Source organism: Artemia sp. Qi Xiang Cuo, chromosome 6 (genome assembly GCF_049724085.1).
Source record: "Artemia sp. Qi Xiang Cuo chromosome 6, ASM4972408v1, whole genome shotgun sequence".
NCBI lineage: Eukaryota > Metazoa > Arthropoda > Branchiopoda > Anostraca > Artemiidae > Artemia > Artemia sp. Qi Xiang Cuo.
In genome coordinates this window covers 75912904-75924941 of record NC_142799.1, presented here as the reverse complement: position 1 = coordinate 75924941, position 12038 = coordinate 75912904, and the positions used below count along the sequence as shown (strand labels likewise).

The 12038-nt window shown below is 34.8% G+C and overlaps 1 protein-coding gene across 1 annotated transcript in view; it reads right to left on the bottom strand.

Annotated features, from left to right (window-relative positions):
* LOC148951598 (uncharacterized) overlaps positions 1 to 12038 on the bottom strand; it is a 154014-nt gene that overhangs the window by 22695 nt on the left and 119281 nt on the right. Inside the window, exons 15-16 of the mRNA XM_089091157.1 lie at positions 6990 to 9421; positions 3958 to 4142 (exon numbers count right to left, since the gene is read on the bottom strand). Coding sequence (XP_088947283.1) covers positions 3958 to 4142; positions 6990 to 9421 — 2617 coding nt within the window. The remainder of the gene's footprint in view (positions 1 to 3957; positions 4143 to 6989; positions 9422 to 12038) is intronic.

Sequence of the window (12038 nt, the reverse complement as noted above, 5' to 3'; positions counted from 1 at the left end):
TGTTCTTCGGTTTTCTCGTCATCTTTTGTCTTAGAGCATTTCCTTTTCTCTTTAAGCTATTTTCTTGTAGATTTTAGCTACTTAGTATATTTCTTTTTGTCGATGAACAGGCTAGGATGTAACAATAGGCCCACTAGGCCCGGGCTTAGGGGCATACAATGCTAGGGGGCGTAATAAATGATCACTGAACAGTTTTTTTCTTAACAAAATCTGGACTAATGTGATTTAACTATAAAGTGCCAGGTGCACTCCGCCGCCGCGCAGATCATGCCTCAGATATCACGAAGCATGCAAGTGAGCAATTGATTTTTATCCCGACTATCTTGACTCTAACATTGTAGATGAATGCTTACATTTGAAACCCTTCTTAATACCCCCACCTACTTAATATCCCCAACGTACAAATATTTGATTCTCAAATTATTATCATAAGTGATGGTATTTTGCGATAAAATTAAAATTGTCACCATAAAGATTATTTTCTTCTGTAAAATTGACCCTCCCTCCTATGATATGAATACGGAGCGGCAAAAACGCTTGGGCCTACAAACGTTAAAGCTTTAAATTCAGCCCAGTCAATGAAGGAAGCGAGGCCAAAATATTAGGGCATTTATTAATATCCTTTTGTCCAATAATTTCTTTTTGTCTTATTTATTTGAAATTAGGAAAAAAATTGGAACTCGTAATTATTCAGAAAACACTCAAGTACTTAATCTGAATGTAAGAACTGAGAAATCCACATAGCCACAAAGACCAGAGACGGGTGACATAATGCATTGGTCTTATTTGCACATTAGGAGAGATGGGGGTAAAATATAGCAGTTTTGCATACAAAATGTATTAGCTACAATTAGTCTGCGTATTACGAAGGAGGAATTGTTTTCTAACTTCACGCTGTCCAAATACTTTACCCTCACCCTCCCTCCCCTAATATGCAAATATATAGCCCAAATTATACAAGTCAAATGCATTCTGTCACCCACGTCTTGTGGCTATGAACTATGAAACCGATTTTTACAGATCTAAAGATCTAAATTCTTAGTGCGTGTTCTGAATAATTAACAAGTTCCAAAAATTTCATGTCCAAGGCCTGAACACACTTGAACTTCATAATTGCAGGAATGATACTGGAAGGGGATTGAGCCAAATAGGGTGGAGTTCACTCGAGCTTGAGTTGAATGGTGGTACAATTAAGTGAGGGTTAAGTTACGCGCACACCAAGGATATGTATAGTATATTTCTTAACATGAGATTAGAATAAGTTGATCTCCACTACAATTTACGTTTTACCTCCATGAAAAAATAAGTGTTTGCGCTTTTTCTTCTATGCCATCAACGGATACTTCCTTTGTCGGTTTCAAACACCTTCAATAAGGTGCTGTTTTGTCGCGATTAGATGCACGGAATTGGTTTTACTGTTTGTATGTGACGCGACACCTCCTCTTTGAATGTACTAATTATTCTTTTCCTCGCTCGTTTTTTATAAAGTGTTTAAATGATCTGTTAATCTTCTTTCCTTTCGATTTGTATTTGCTGAGTGTTTGTAAGCTTACTCGGTCTTTAGTGATCAAATTTCTCATTGATACGGTTCGATTTGATCAACGTTCATAGTTGATTTCTAAAGTGATATGCTTATTATTTATATCGTAGTCCTATTTTTTCCTCTCTTTCTTTTTTTTCTTTCTGTATTTTCGTCGAGTTTATTTCTCTTTTTTAGTGTAATTTTACAGTTTTTGTAGTTGTAGATGTGAAATACCGGGTTTCCGGTTCAATCACTAATGAATTATCTATCTATCTATATGACGTGACGGCATTTTAGAAATGGTCGAAACAAGTTTAAAAGAAAGGTTAATTGTAGATTAACTTAATTGTTAATTGTAATTGCCGCATTTGACTCAGTCGACATTTTGCTCTTAGCGTTTAATTTGTGCTTTTTCTACCAACTCGGAATTTATATATATTGAATTTTATATATAAATATCGATTTATATATTTGTCGACTGAAGCACTTCGCACCAGGTCGGGTGATGTTGCTTCTTTATCATACGATTAAATAAAAAAACAAGTTTTTTTTAACTGAAAGTAAGAAACGACGTTAAAACTTAAAACGAACAGAAATTATTCCGTATATGAAAGGGACTGTCCCCTCCTCAACGCCTCGCTCTTTACGCTCAAGTTTTTTATTGTTTAAAAAGAGTTGTGAGAAAGTGGAACTTTAGTGGAACGTCAAAAAAAATTAACTTTTGATGGGTAGAACTAAACTTGATGAAAGTTATATATTTGAAATCAGCATTGAAATCTGATTCTTTTGATGTATCTATTGGTATCAAAAACCCGTTTTCTAGACTTTCGGTTACCATTGAGCCGGGCCGCTCCTTACTTACAGTTCGTTACCACGAACTGTTTGATTATTAGCCCCTATATATCGTACGGCTGTGTGTTATGGGCTAGCAATTTTATGCGTGTACAGGTATTAGAGAATAAGGCAGTCCGTTTGATAGGGGGCTACGTTAAAGTAACTAAAAATACAGTAGCATGTTTTAGGAAACTAGAGATGGTGGATGTGGGACTATTTGGTGACTACCCGGCTGCGGTTTTTACTTACCAGTGTTTGCATTAAGTGTGTTCATCGGTGTCTTTAGATTTTTTTCGACAAAATAATGATTATTATACAAGGAATGCTAATAATCTGGAGACTGAGTATAGGAATGTAAGTCGAACTGGATTTTAAATAAAACATCTGGGCCTGGGGTGTAGAATTCCCTCCCAAAGTATTAAGGCGGCTGAACACCAGCATTTGTTTAAAAAAAGAGTAAATAATGTTTTGTTAGGGGGGTGAGGAGCCATGATTCAGAGATTAAAGATATATGTTATCATTTATTTTCTTTTGTTATTATATTCTTTTTTTTCTGCGTTTTATGAGAATTTCATTAGTACGTGTTAAAAAGGAATTTAAAATTTATTTAGAAATTTGAGTTATTTTTTTAAGTAAGTTGAAATAGTTTGTGGTAACCGCCCAGTGCCAGTGCATTTATGTCTTCCCATGGGTGGTTACCTACTGATCATGTTTAATTAGGTCGTTTTGAAATAATCTAACCTAATATATATCGAACACATTTTTTTGGCTGTAATTTAAAATTTCAGCTTAACAATAATTCTCTTCAACATTCTTGAACACAAACCAACTGACAATTTTTGTTTTAGCAAATACCATCAATTCACCTTCCATTTTGAACTGCCAGAATTGTCACTATTATGCCTCGCAGCTGTGTACCTGCTCGCTCATTAAAATATATTTTCAATATACCATCTGGATTCTGTTCAGGTAATAAATCTGTATTGATATATAATGATATATATAATTAACTTTAGCAAAAATTTTACATTAAAAAATCAATGTGATTCACCCAAAACCAAACGGTTGACGTGGGGTGAGTGTAGTATCAGAAAGACACTCAATCATGAAAAAAAATAAATAGAAGAACAAATACGTATCTTAATCATTCCTAGAAATCACGCCACAGAGATCATAAAAACATGTCTTCAATACTCGAGAAATACGAAAGAAATTTATTTTTAACACATGTGTTAAACAACAAAATTTTGGTTTACGAAAAAAAAGTTAAAAAAAAGTTAAATTAAAAAAAGAAAAAAGTTAGTTAATCTATATAATAGAAATATGTCGTTTTGGTTTGATTTTAAACAAATATGTTTGTTGACGCGACTACTCAATATTAAGCTCTCTACGAGTGTGATGTCTAAGAAGTAATTTCCTTTGATGACAGTTTTTCGGCCATGAATAACATAGGGCTTCGGCACCGGGGGCTAAAATGTAAGAGGAATGGGAACAATTTGGTCGAAAGGAGTACGACAAAAGAGACAGAAAATTGGCCAATCACATAATTCGTCAATCAGAGAAATTGTTCAATATTAAAAAAGCAGAAGAAGAAGATGTACCTTAGATGGTGGTGTTATATTATCTTCATCACTTAGTTTCCTTTTTAGAATTGAAGATGAAGGACTTGCATTTGGAGAATAGGAGTGTCTTTTCCAGGGCTTGGCAGGCGACTGAGGCTTGGAATCTCCTCCATTGTTTTGCACCTCTGGCTGTTCAGAAATCGATGGAGATAGTTTCTTGGCGTCTACAGTGAAAATGATAACTCGAAAATAGAATCAAACGGAAAAGCCATAATTCAACATATTAAGGGCAGGTATCAGGGGAATTTCTCCGGGAAGAGGGGGAGGGTCATTTTCAAGGTCATATCCTCACCCTATAAAAACAGCAAATCTAACGTTTCAGGTTTAATAGTAAAAAATAAATTTACTTTAAAAGAAAATCTGAATAAAATATTAATTCAAAAGAGATATTTTACGTAACAATACATTCAAAAAATAAAAATATTTCAAGTTCAATATACATGTTTTTCTTTTTTATTTCAAATAAAACTTGAAACCAGGCTAGCATCAAAAGGTTTAATTGTCAAAAGCTTAAGAATTTTTACAATCTTCCAAAAACCTTCTAAAATATATTAAAAAAATGATGCTATAGAAAAATTTAAACAATTAGAAGTTAGGATTACATAATGAAAAAAATTCTGACAAGATAATAGAAACCTACGTATAAAATGTGGATACAAACACACATACACACAAAGCCAAGTTCCATTTAGGAAAAAAAGAAAAGAAAAAAAATTCTAAAAATTATTCGAAATAATTTTTTTTCAACTTTTACACAACATATGTATTTTTTTTGTGTTATTAGTAATATTTGTATTGAATAGCTACTAATCCATAGTCATAAATTTAAAGAGAAAACAGTGCTAAATTTTTGACAATAACACTAAAAAATATACCAAACTGGGGGTAATCGTAAAATAGGTAAAAAGTTGAATAACATAATTACCAAAAGGTGGCCGTATACTATGGGGAAGTAAGTCAAATGGGGGAGGTAACCAAAAGGTGACCCTGTAATATAGGGAGGTAAGTCAAATGGGGGAGGTAACCAAAAGGTGGCGTATACTATGGGGAGGTAAGTCAAATGGGGGAGGTAATTAAAAGGTGGCCGTATACTATGGTGAGGTAAAAGCTAAGTCAAATAAAAGTAGATGATTCTTAGTACGTTCGAATAAGCTCTTTCTTAAAGAATATGGGAAGCTTATGAGATTAGAAACTGATGATAGTGATAAATCACCACCGCCAACTAGCGTTCGTAGATTTTTTTTTTACCTATTTGTATTTGTTTACCTATGCATTACCTTTGTTTACCTTTGTATTTGTTCTACCTATGAACGGCAGCACATCTGGATTTTCAGGTACTTTAAATGAATCAAAGCGATTTCCAGAGATCATGGTTGGCACACTTGTTGAAAAAATGTAAATTCAGTGATTTTATGATGCGAGAAGTGACCAACCACAAAGATTATTAGGGTTAGAAACAGGGTTGCCACTCAGTGACAAAAAATTACAAGATTTTAGTGATTTTCTGGTTGATTTAGTAATTATCTTCAATAGTCTAGTGATTTCTGTGTAAATTTAGTGATTTTTTTGTTTAAGCAATTTAAAAAATCACTAAAAATAGTGATAAATCACCAGAAGTGGCGATTCTGGTTAGAAAGCAGCAGTAAAACCGTCAAAGGTTAGTTTTCTACTTTTCCATCACGTCACTACTGACACTTCACGATACATTCTCGACAGTTACTATCCTTTCAGTTTTTCAATCTTGAATACAATAAATAAAAAGCTCAAATTGAAATTGATTTTTTTGCAACTATAAATGCAAAATTGAAACGATTTTTTCAAGCGCAAACTTTTTGTGAAATAACTTAAAAACTTGAAACCAACACGCAATGCTGTAATAGTGCCAAAACATTAAATCGACAATAAGAGATAAAATTCTTTTACAAAAGAATTCTTTAACAGAAAAATAATTGTAGGCTTCTGGTTCAAGCTAAAATTTTAGACTTTGGGCAAATGGAACTTCATACATTTTTTCCAATAGAAGGTAAAAAAAATATAGACCCCCCCCCCAAAAAAAAGACGAAAAGCAGAAAAAAAAGAAACGCAAAGAGAAAAATGAAACGCAAACATAGAACAAACCTGAATAAAAAAAGAAGCAGATGAAAACAAAGAAGAACAGAAAAGCTTAAGATTGAGACTATGAAAAAACAACAAACTAGACATCAAAGTAGAAAAATTCCACTTTTCCCCACAAAAAGCATTTCGTTGATTTTTCTTGGCAAAAGCCACGAAACTTATTTTGAGCATGATTTGTTTCACTGGCAACCTTTTTTTTGCGGATAAAATAACTCATTATTCTAGTGGAGCTTATTATTATTCTAGTTATAGCACAACCCTGCAAGAAGCTTATTTTTATTATCCCCAATAAAAACTGAACCCTCTAAAGCATGTTCGATTCTGATACCGGAGGAAATCTTTTAAGCGCATCCTCTCTTTTAAACAAAAATTCTCCATATTTTCTATTATAGAACAAAAAGGATAGAAAATGTAGAATTTTTATGAACAAATCATGCATCGTTCATGCACGTTCTGGGATCTTCAGAACGAATCATGTTAATAGAAAAATTTCAACATTACAATATGTACATAACTTGCAGACAGTGGATTTTCTTGATCGAAAAAGGAAAGAAAATGTACAACGGAAAAAAGATAAGAAAATGTAGAATAGAAAAAAAGAGAAAAAAGTAGAATAGACAAAAGGAAAGAAATACAGAATAGAAAGAAGGAAAGAAAATGTATAATAGAAAAAAGATAAGAAAATGTAGAATATAAAAAAAGTAGAATAGAAAAAAGGAAAGAAAATGTAGAATATAAAAAAGGAAAGAAAATGTAGAAAAGGAAAGAAAATGTATAATACAAAAAGGAAAGAAAATGTAGAATAGAAAAGTGGAAAGAAAATGTAGAATAGAAAAACAGAAATAAAATGTACAATAGAATAAAGGAAAGAGAATAGAGATAGCATAAAAGGTTACCTTGAATCTCTTTTTCCATTTGTTTCCCCTTTGCTTGAGCCAATACAACGAGTTGTGCACTTCTGCCACTAAGAGATGGCATTCTACCTAATTTTGATTGTTTATAAGGGGTCAAGTGTGTGGCTGTAATTTTCTCTGCTTTCTTTTCAGTTGATGGCGATGGCCCCGAAGATTTTTGCGGACTACCTTCAAACTTAAGGGAACATTTGACAGTATCTGCAATATCCTTATCATAAGGCTTTGATGGAGATTTCCTTGGTGTGCGACGTGGTGAAACTCGAAGGGGGGATGGTTCTGAAAATAGATCTGCGCTTTCTGGTGCACCTCCACATTCAGTGGATTGTTGGGGTTTTATGCTTGTATCTTCTTTAAGACGGCTCTCCGTCACTCCAGATTTCTTCGAATCAATTACCGACATCACTGAATAGCTCACGGGTTCTCCATTTAAAGTATAGGAATCGTCCAATTTACTCGGTACAAGAGTCTCTTGACCTTCTGAAGAGTCTGCAGAATAACCAGATTTTTCCGCTGATTCTACAACTGAAACATCACCAGAGCTCGGTATATCAGAGCTATCAGAAACCATGGCACTACTTAAACTTTTTACATCCGTTACTGAACAAATAGGTAAATCTTCATCACTGTAAATCTTTGAGGAACAACTATGTATGTTTTCATGTTCATTTGATTTGTCATTACATTTCAATAGAGCTTTACTTTCTTTTCTTGTTCTACATCGAAGCTGAAGCACAGATAGTGGTAAGCTCGATTCACTTTCACAATCTGAAACAAAACTTACTTCCCTGTGCTCGAGCATAGCTGAACACTCAGTAGGAGAAAGCAATGAGGCATTACTCAACACTTCCGGAGATAGTATATTTTCGTCACATACTTCAGAAACATTTCTTGTGGTGTTTTCAAATTCATCAATGGTAATAATCTCATGATTTCTTTTGACACTTCTCACAGGGCTGTTGTAACCACCCTGGCTTTTTTCACAGGTAGAAGGTCTAGGTTCTGATGCAAACCCATCTAAACACTGGCTTTTCTCCCCATCACCGTCTCTTTCTGATGTCTCTTCACCAATCACATCATTAACTGAAAATGCAGGCTTTAAAATTTTTACTTCACATTCTGATTGCTCCTCAGGGGATTTAGGCACTTCAATATATTTTACTCTGTTCATTTCAACATAATTTTCCAATGTAGGACTCTGATTTTTCTTTTTAGTTTTAGTAGTTTTCAAATATCTCTTTTTTATTTTATTCTTATCTTTTGATATTAATTCATCCGCAGAATCATACTCACTGGGTTTCGAGAGTTGGTCCAAATTCAGCTCTGTCGAATCATGCATAACTTTTGTAGTTTTATGCGAAGCAGTTTTAGCAAGATTGTCTTTTTTCAGTTCCTCCGTTTTTGGTGATGAATCCTCCTTTGATATATTTGAAACCATACTTTTAGCAGGGTCAGTTCCTTTAATTGTCTTAACTTTGGCGGAAGAATTTCCCCCTGATGTCTTATTTAACACAATTACAGGTCGAGGAGTATCAACATAATTTTTCGGTCTACCTCTTCTTGAAGATGACAAGATCACTGCTGGTCTAGCCTTTGTTTTCCTATTTGTCAATAAATCTGGTGAGGTGGGAGAATTCGGGCTACTGATCGCAGCTGACCGCAATGATCTCAACGGAAGTTCCGATTTTCGATCTCTTTTCTTCGATCTTGTTCCATGTTCACTGTATTTGCCACCCAATTCAGGAGGCGAGTCTAAAGCATGCTTTTCTTCATTTTCCATACTCAAAACAGAACTTTGTTGGTCCACTAATGGCTCTTTGAAAATACTGTTTTCTTTTCCTTCAATTTCTAGACAAACAATTTTACCCTTCTTCTTCTGCATAACTGCATCAGAGTCCTCTATTTTTTTTTGATCCGCCTGAGTAGTAGGAGAGTTCCGAATCGGTGATTTAAATAAGGCACTTAGGTTATGAATTTCGCCTTCATCTTGAAGTGAAACATTCTTGCTTTCTTCATATTTAGAGCCATTTGCAGGAGTTATCTTGAAAGGTGTGGGGACAAATTTCCTTTTTCTTGGAACAAATTCATCATCATCAGTAGTTACAGCAACCTTTGTTCCAGATGGGGACTCGAAGCGAACACACTTTGCATCATTCAAATTAAATGCCGGCAATTGGTCAGATGGAGCATTTGTTTTAAAATCAACTTTGAAAGGAGATGACACAGCATTTTCTTCAACAAGTTGTTCAACTGGGAATTCAATTTTTCTTCTCTTAGATTGACGTCGATCGTTTGAGTTTACACCATTTTTAGTAGTTGACTTCTGAGTGGATTTATTTTCCGATGTTTCAATTTTTGAGAACGTCGAAGAATCTGTGACAGATTTACATTCTGATAGAAGTGATTGTGATTGAGAGCTGGAAATAAGACAAGCGTAATTTGCATAACGTAATGTACCAGCTCCGGTACCTAAACTAATGTTTTTAACCTACCGGTACCTAAGCAAATGGTTACGACCAAGAATATGGGTAACTTGCAAGAGTGAAAATTGGCGCTGGTGTCGACAAAAAAAAACTATCAGCACCAAGGCCGAATCTAGGGAAGAGGGGTTTAGAGGGTTCGGACCCCCCCCCCCCCAAAAAAATGTTTGTTGGACTCGTAAAAATGCAAAAAAATGAATAAAAAAAATTTGTGATGCGTTTTTATAAGTTTTTTTGTATCCTTCCCCCCAAAAAATACTTTCGTGCCCCCCTCTCCGGAAAAAAAATCCTGGATACAACCCTGATCAACACTATCTAGGGTTCCGCGACATTTTTAAAGCTCTATAATCATTCTTTTTTCATGAACTGACATCAAACCTATATTGCTACCCTTATTTTACCAATTACACTAACTAAATTAATTATTCTTAGATTGAAAAATACCAAGATGGCAAATACATTAGATGGCATTGACAGTTTTTTTGTGTCGAAAGTATCGCCCGTTCCCTCTCTTATTTGTTACCCATACTGTTTGATTAAAACTCTAAATTACGATACTTTGAAGTCTACTCTACTGAAATACAACAAGTACATACTATTGTAAAATACATATACTGGAGATTTTGAAAATTTACATCTTCTAGATTATCAGCGTCAGTATCTAATATTCAATTGATGTCGATAGTAAACCAACTAGCAGCCCCCCTGAAAATTGTCAAAACTTGACATTAAAAAATACTGGCTATAGAATTATCATTACAATAGGAAGAGATAAAAAAATGAGAAGCAATTCTATCTAGTACAATGGCTTGTTGTCATGAAGTGATTTAAACTCACATCTTTAGAGAGTGGAAGTAGAGAAACTCTGATTTATCAGCTGCTGATTAAATCAGAACGCTGATTTAATCGGAACATATAAATGCTCAATTTAAACGGAACATGAAACATTACTAAACAATCCATTGGGCAAAGAGACTTTTGTTTTAATATTTATTGGTTTTAGGTGAAAATAATGATTCAACTTAATAGGGGCACACATGACCCAGGAAAGAGGCAATGAAACCAACTTTGAAATTTCAGATAACAACTTATAAAAGTCCTCCCATCTCTTATGGTGCTGGAGGAGGGGCGCAACATCAGACATAACTGAAATGAAAAGAATTTCACCCGCCTTTGCACTGTCAGCACCTCTTGAGAGTCCTTATTCTAAATTTTTGTTTATCCTCTCTCTACTCTACATGTCTTGTCTTTATGATAATATATAAAGACACCCTGAGCTGTAAATGGCAAATAGTGCTTTAACCCGAAAGGATAACCGTACGCCCCCTGCTTCTTGAAGAATGGAACAGTTTTGAGTAAGCTCAACTTTGAGAGGAATATTTGTGTATTTAATAAATACTTAACCCATTTCTTTTAACTTGCAAAGTTTCCTTTTAGTTGAATTCTCAGCATAAGTTACTTTAGGTTTTGAATAATAAGAGACTAAGAGACACCCATTCAAACGCAATTTTTTAGACATCATTGTTTTTTTTTTTTTTTTTTTTTTTTTTTTTATTGTGTTTTTTTTTTATGTTATTCATTTCTGCTTATATGGTTGATAGCTGTTTTGGTTTTTTATTATTTTAAAATTATATTTATCGAAATTTTCTACTTTACTCTTTATTACTCTTTACTTTGAATTCAAATCAAGTTGCCATCAACCAAGCCATGGCTGATTGGAAATAAAGCCAAGACAGATAGTCTGAGTGAGAGGCAAAGCTGCAATAAGCCTTTTTCAGGATTGTATAAAAATGATGTCATTTTCACTTGTTGATAGATAGTCTATTATCCATCTATCCATCCTAAAGCAGAACCAAGGTAGATAGCCATAGAACTAAGGGATGATCGAAATTTTTGGGTTGACTCGTGACGGACAATGTCCACTGGACTTGTGTGCAAAACCTGGTGACTGAATTTGCTTGGACTCACAGGCGAACAAGTGGCCTAATAGGCTTGTCCGCTTAGAGTCTCAGGCGGACTACCGTGTTTTAGGATTGACATATGACCGACAAGTTCCCTGGAGTTGCAGGCAAACGGAGAGACTTATAGTTTTCCAAGTGTTTTGGTAAACAGTACGGGTAAACGGCGGGAGTAGCTATAACTCTCTTATTGGACAAATACTTGTGTGTTAGCTTTTAGAGAGGCAAACCCCCCTAGAGTCTCAGGCAGGTTGACCAAGTTTTAGAGTTGAAATATGACCGTTAAGTCAGGTTTAACACCCAATTCATAAGCTCAGACAGTTGCGCTGAAAATAATTAAATTTTGGTTGACCAAAAAGTCGCCTGAAGTCACATGTCAACAAGCGTCCAAAGCCTAACAGGGGGGCCCACCTGCCTAGCGTGTCAGGCGAGTGACCCAATTCACAAGCTCAGACAGTTGCGCTAAAAAAAAATTAATTGAATTTGGTTGACCAACAAGTCGCCAGGAATTGCAAGGCAAACAAGCGTCTAAAGTCTAACAGGGGGACCCACCTGCCTAGTGTCAGGCTAGTGAACCAATTCGCAAGCTCAGACAG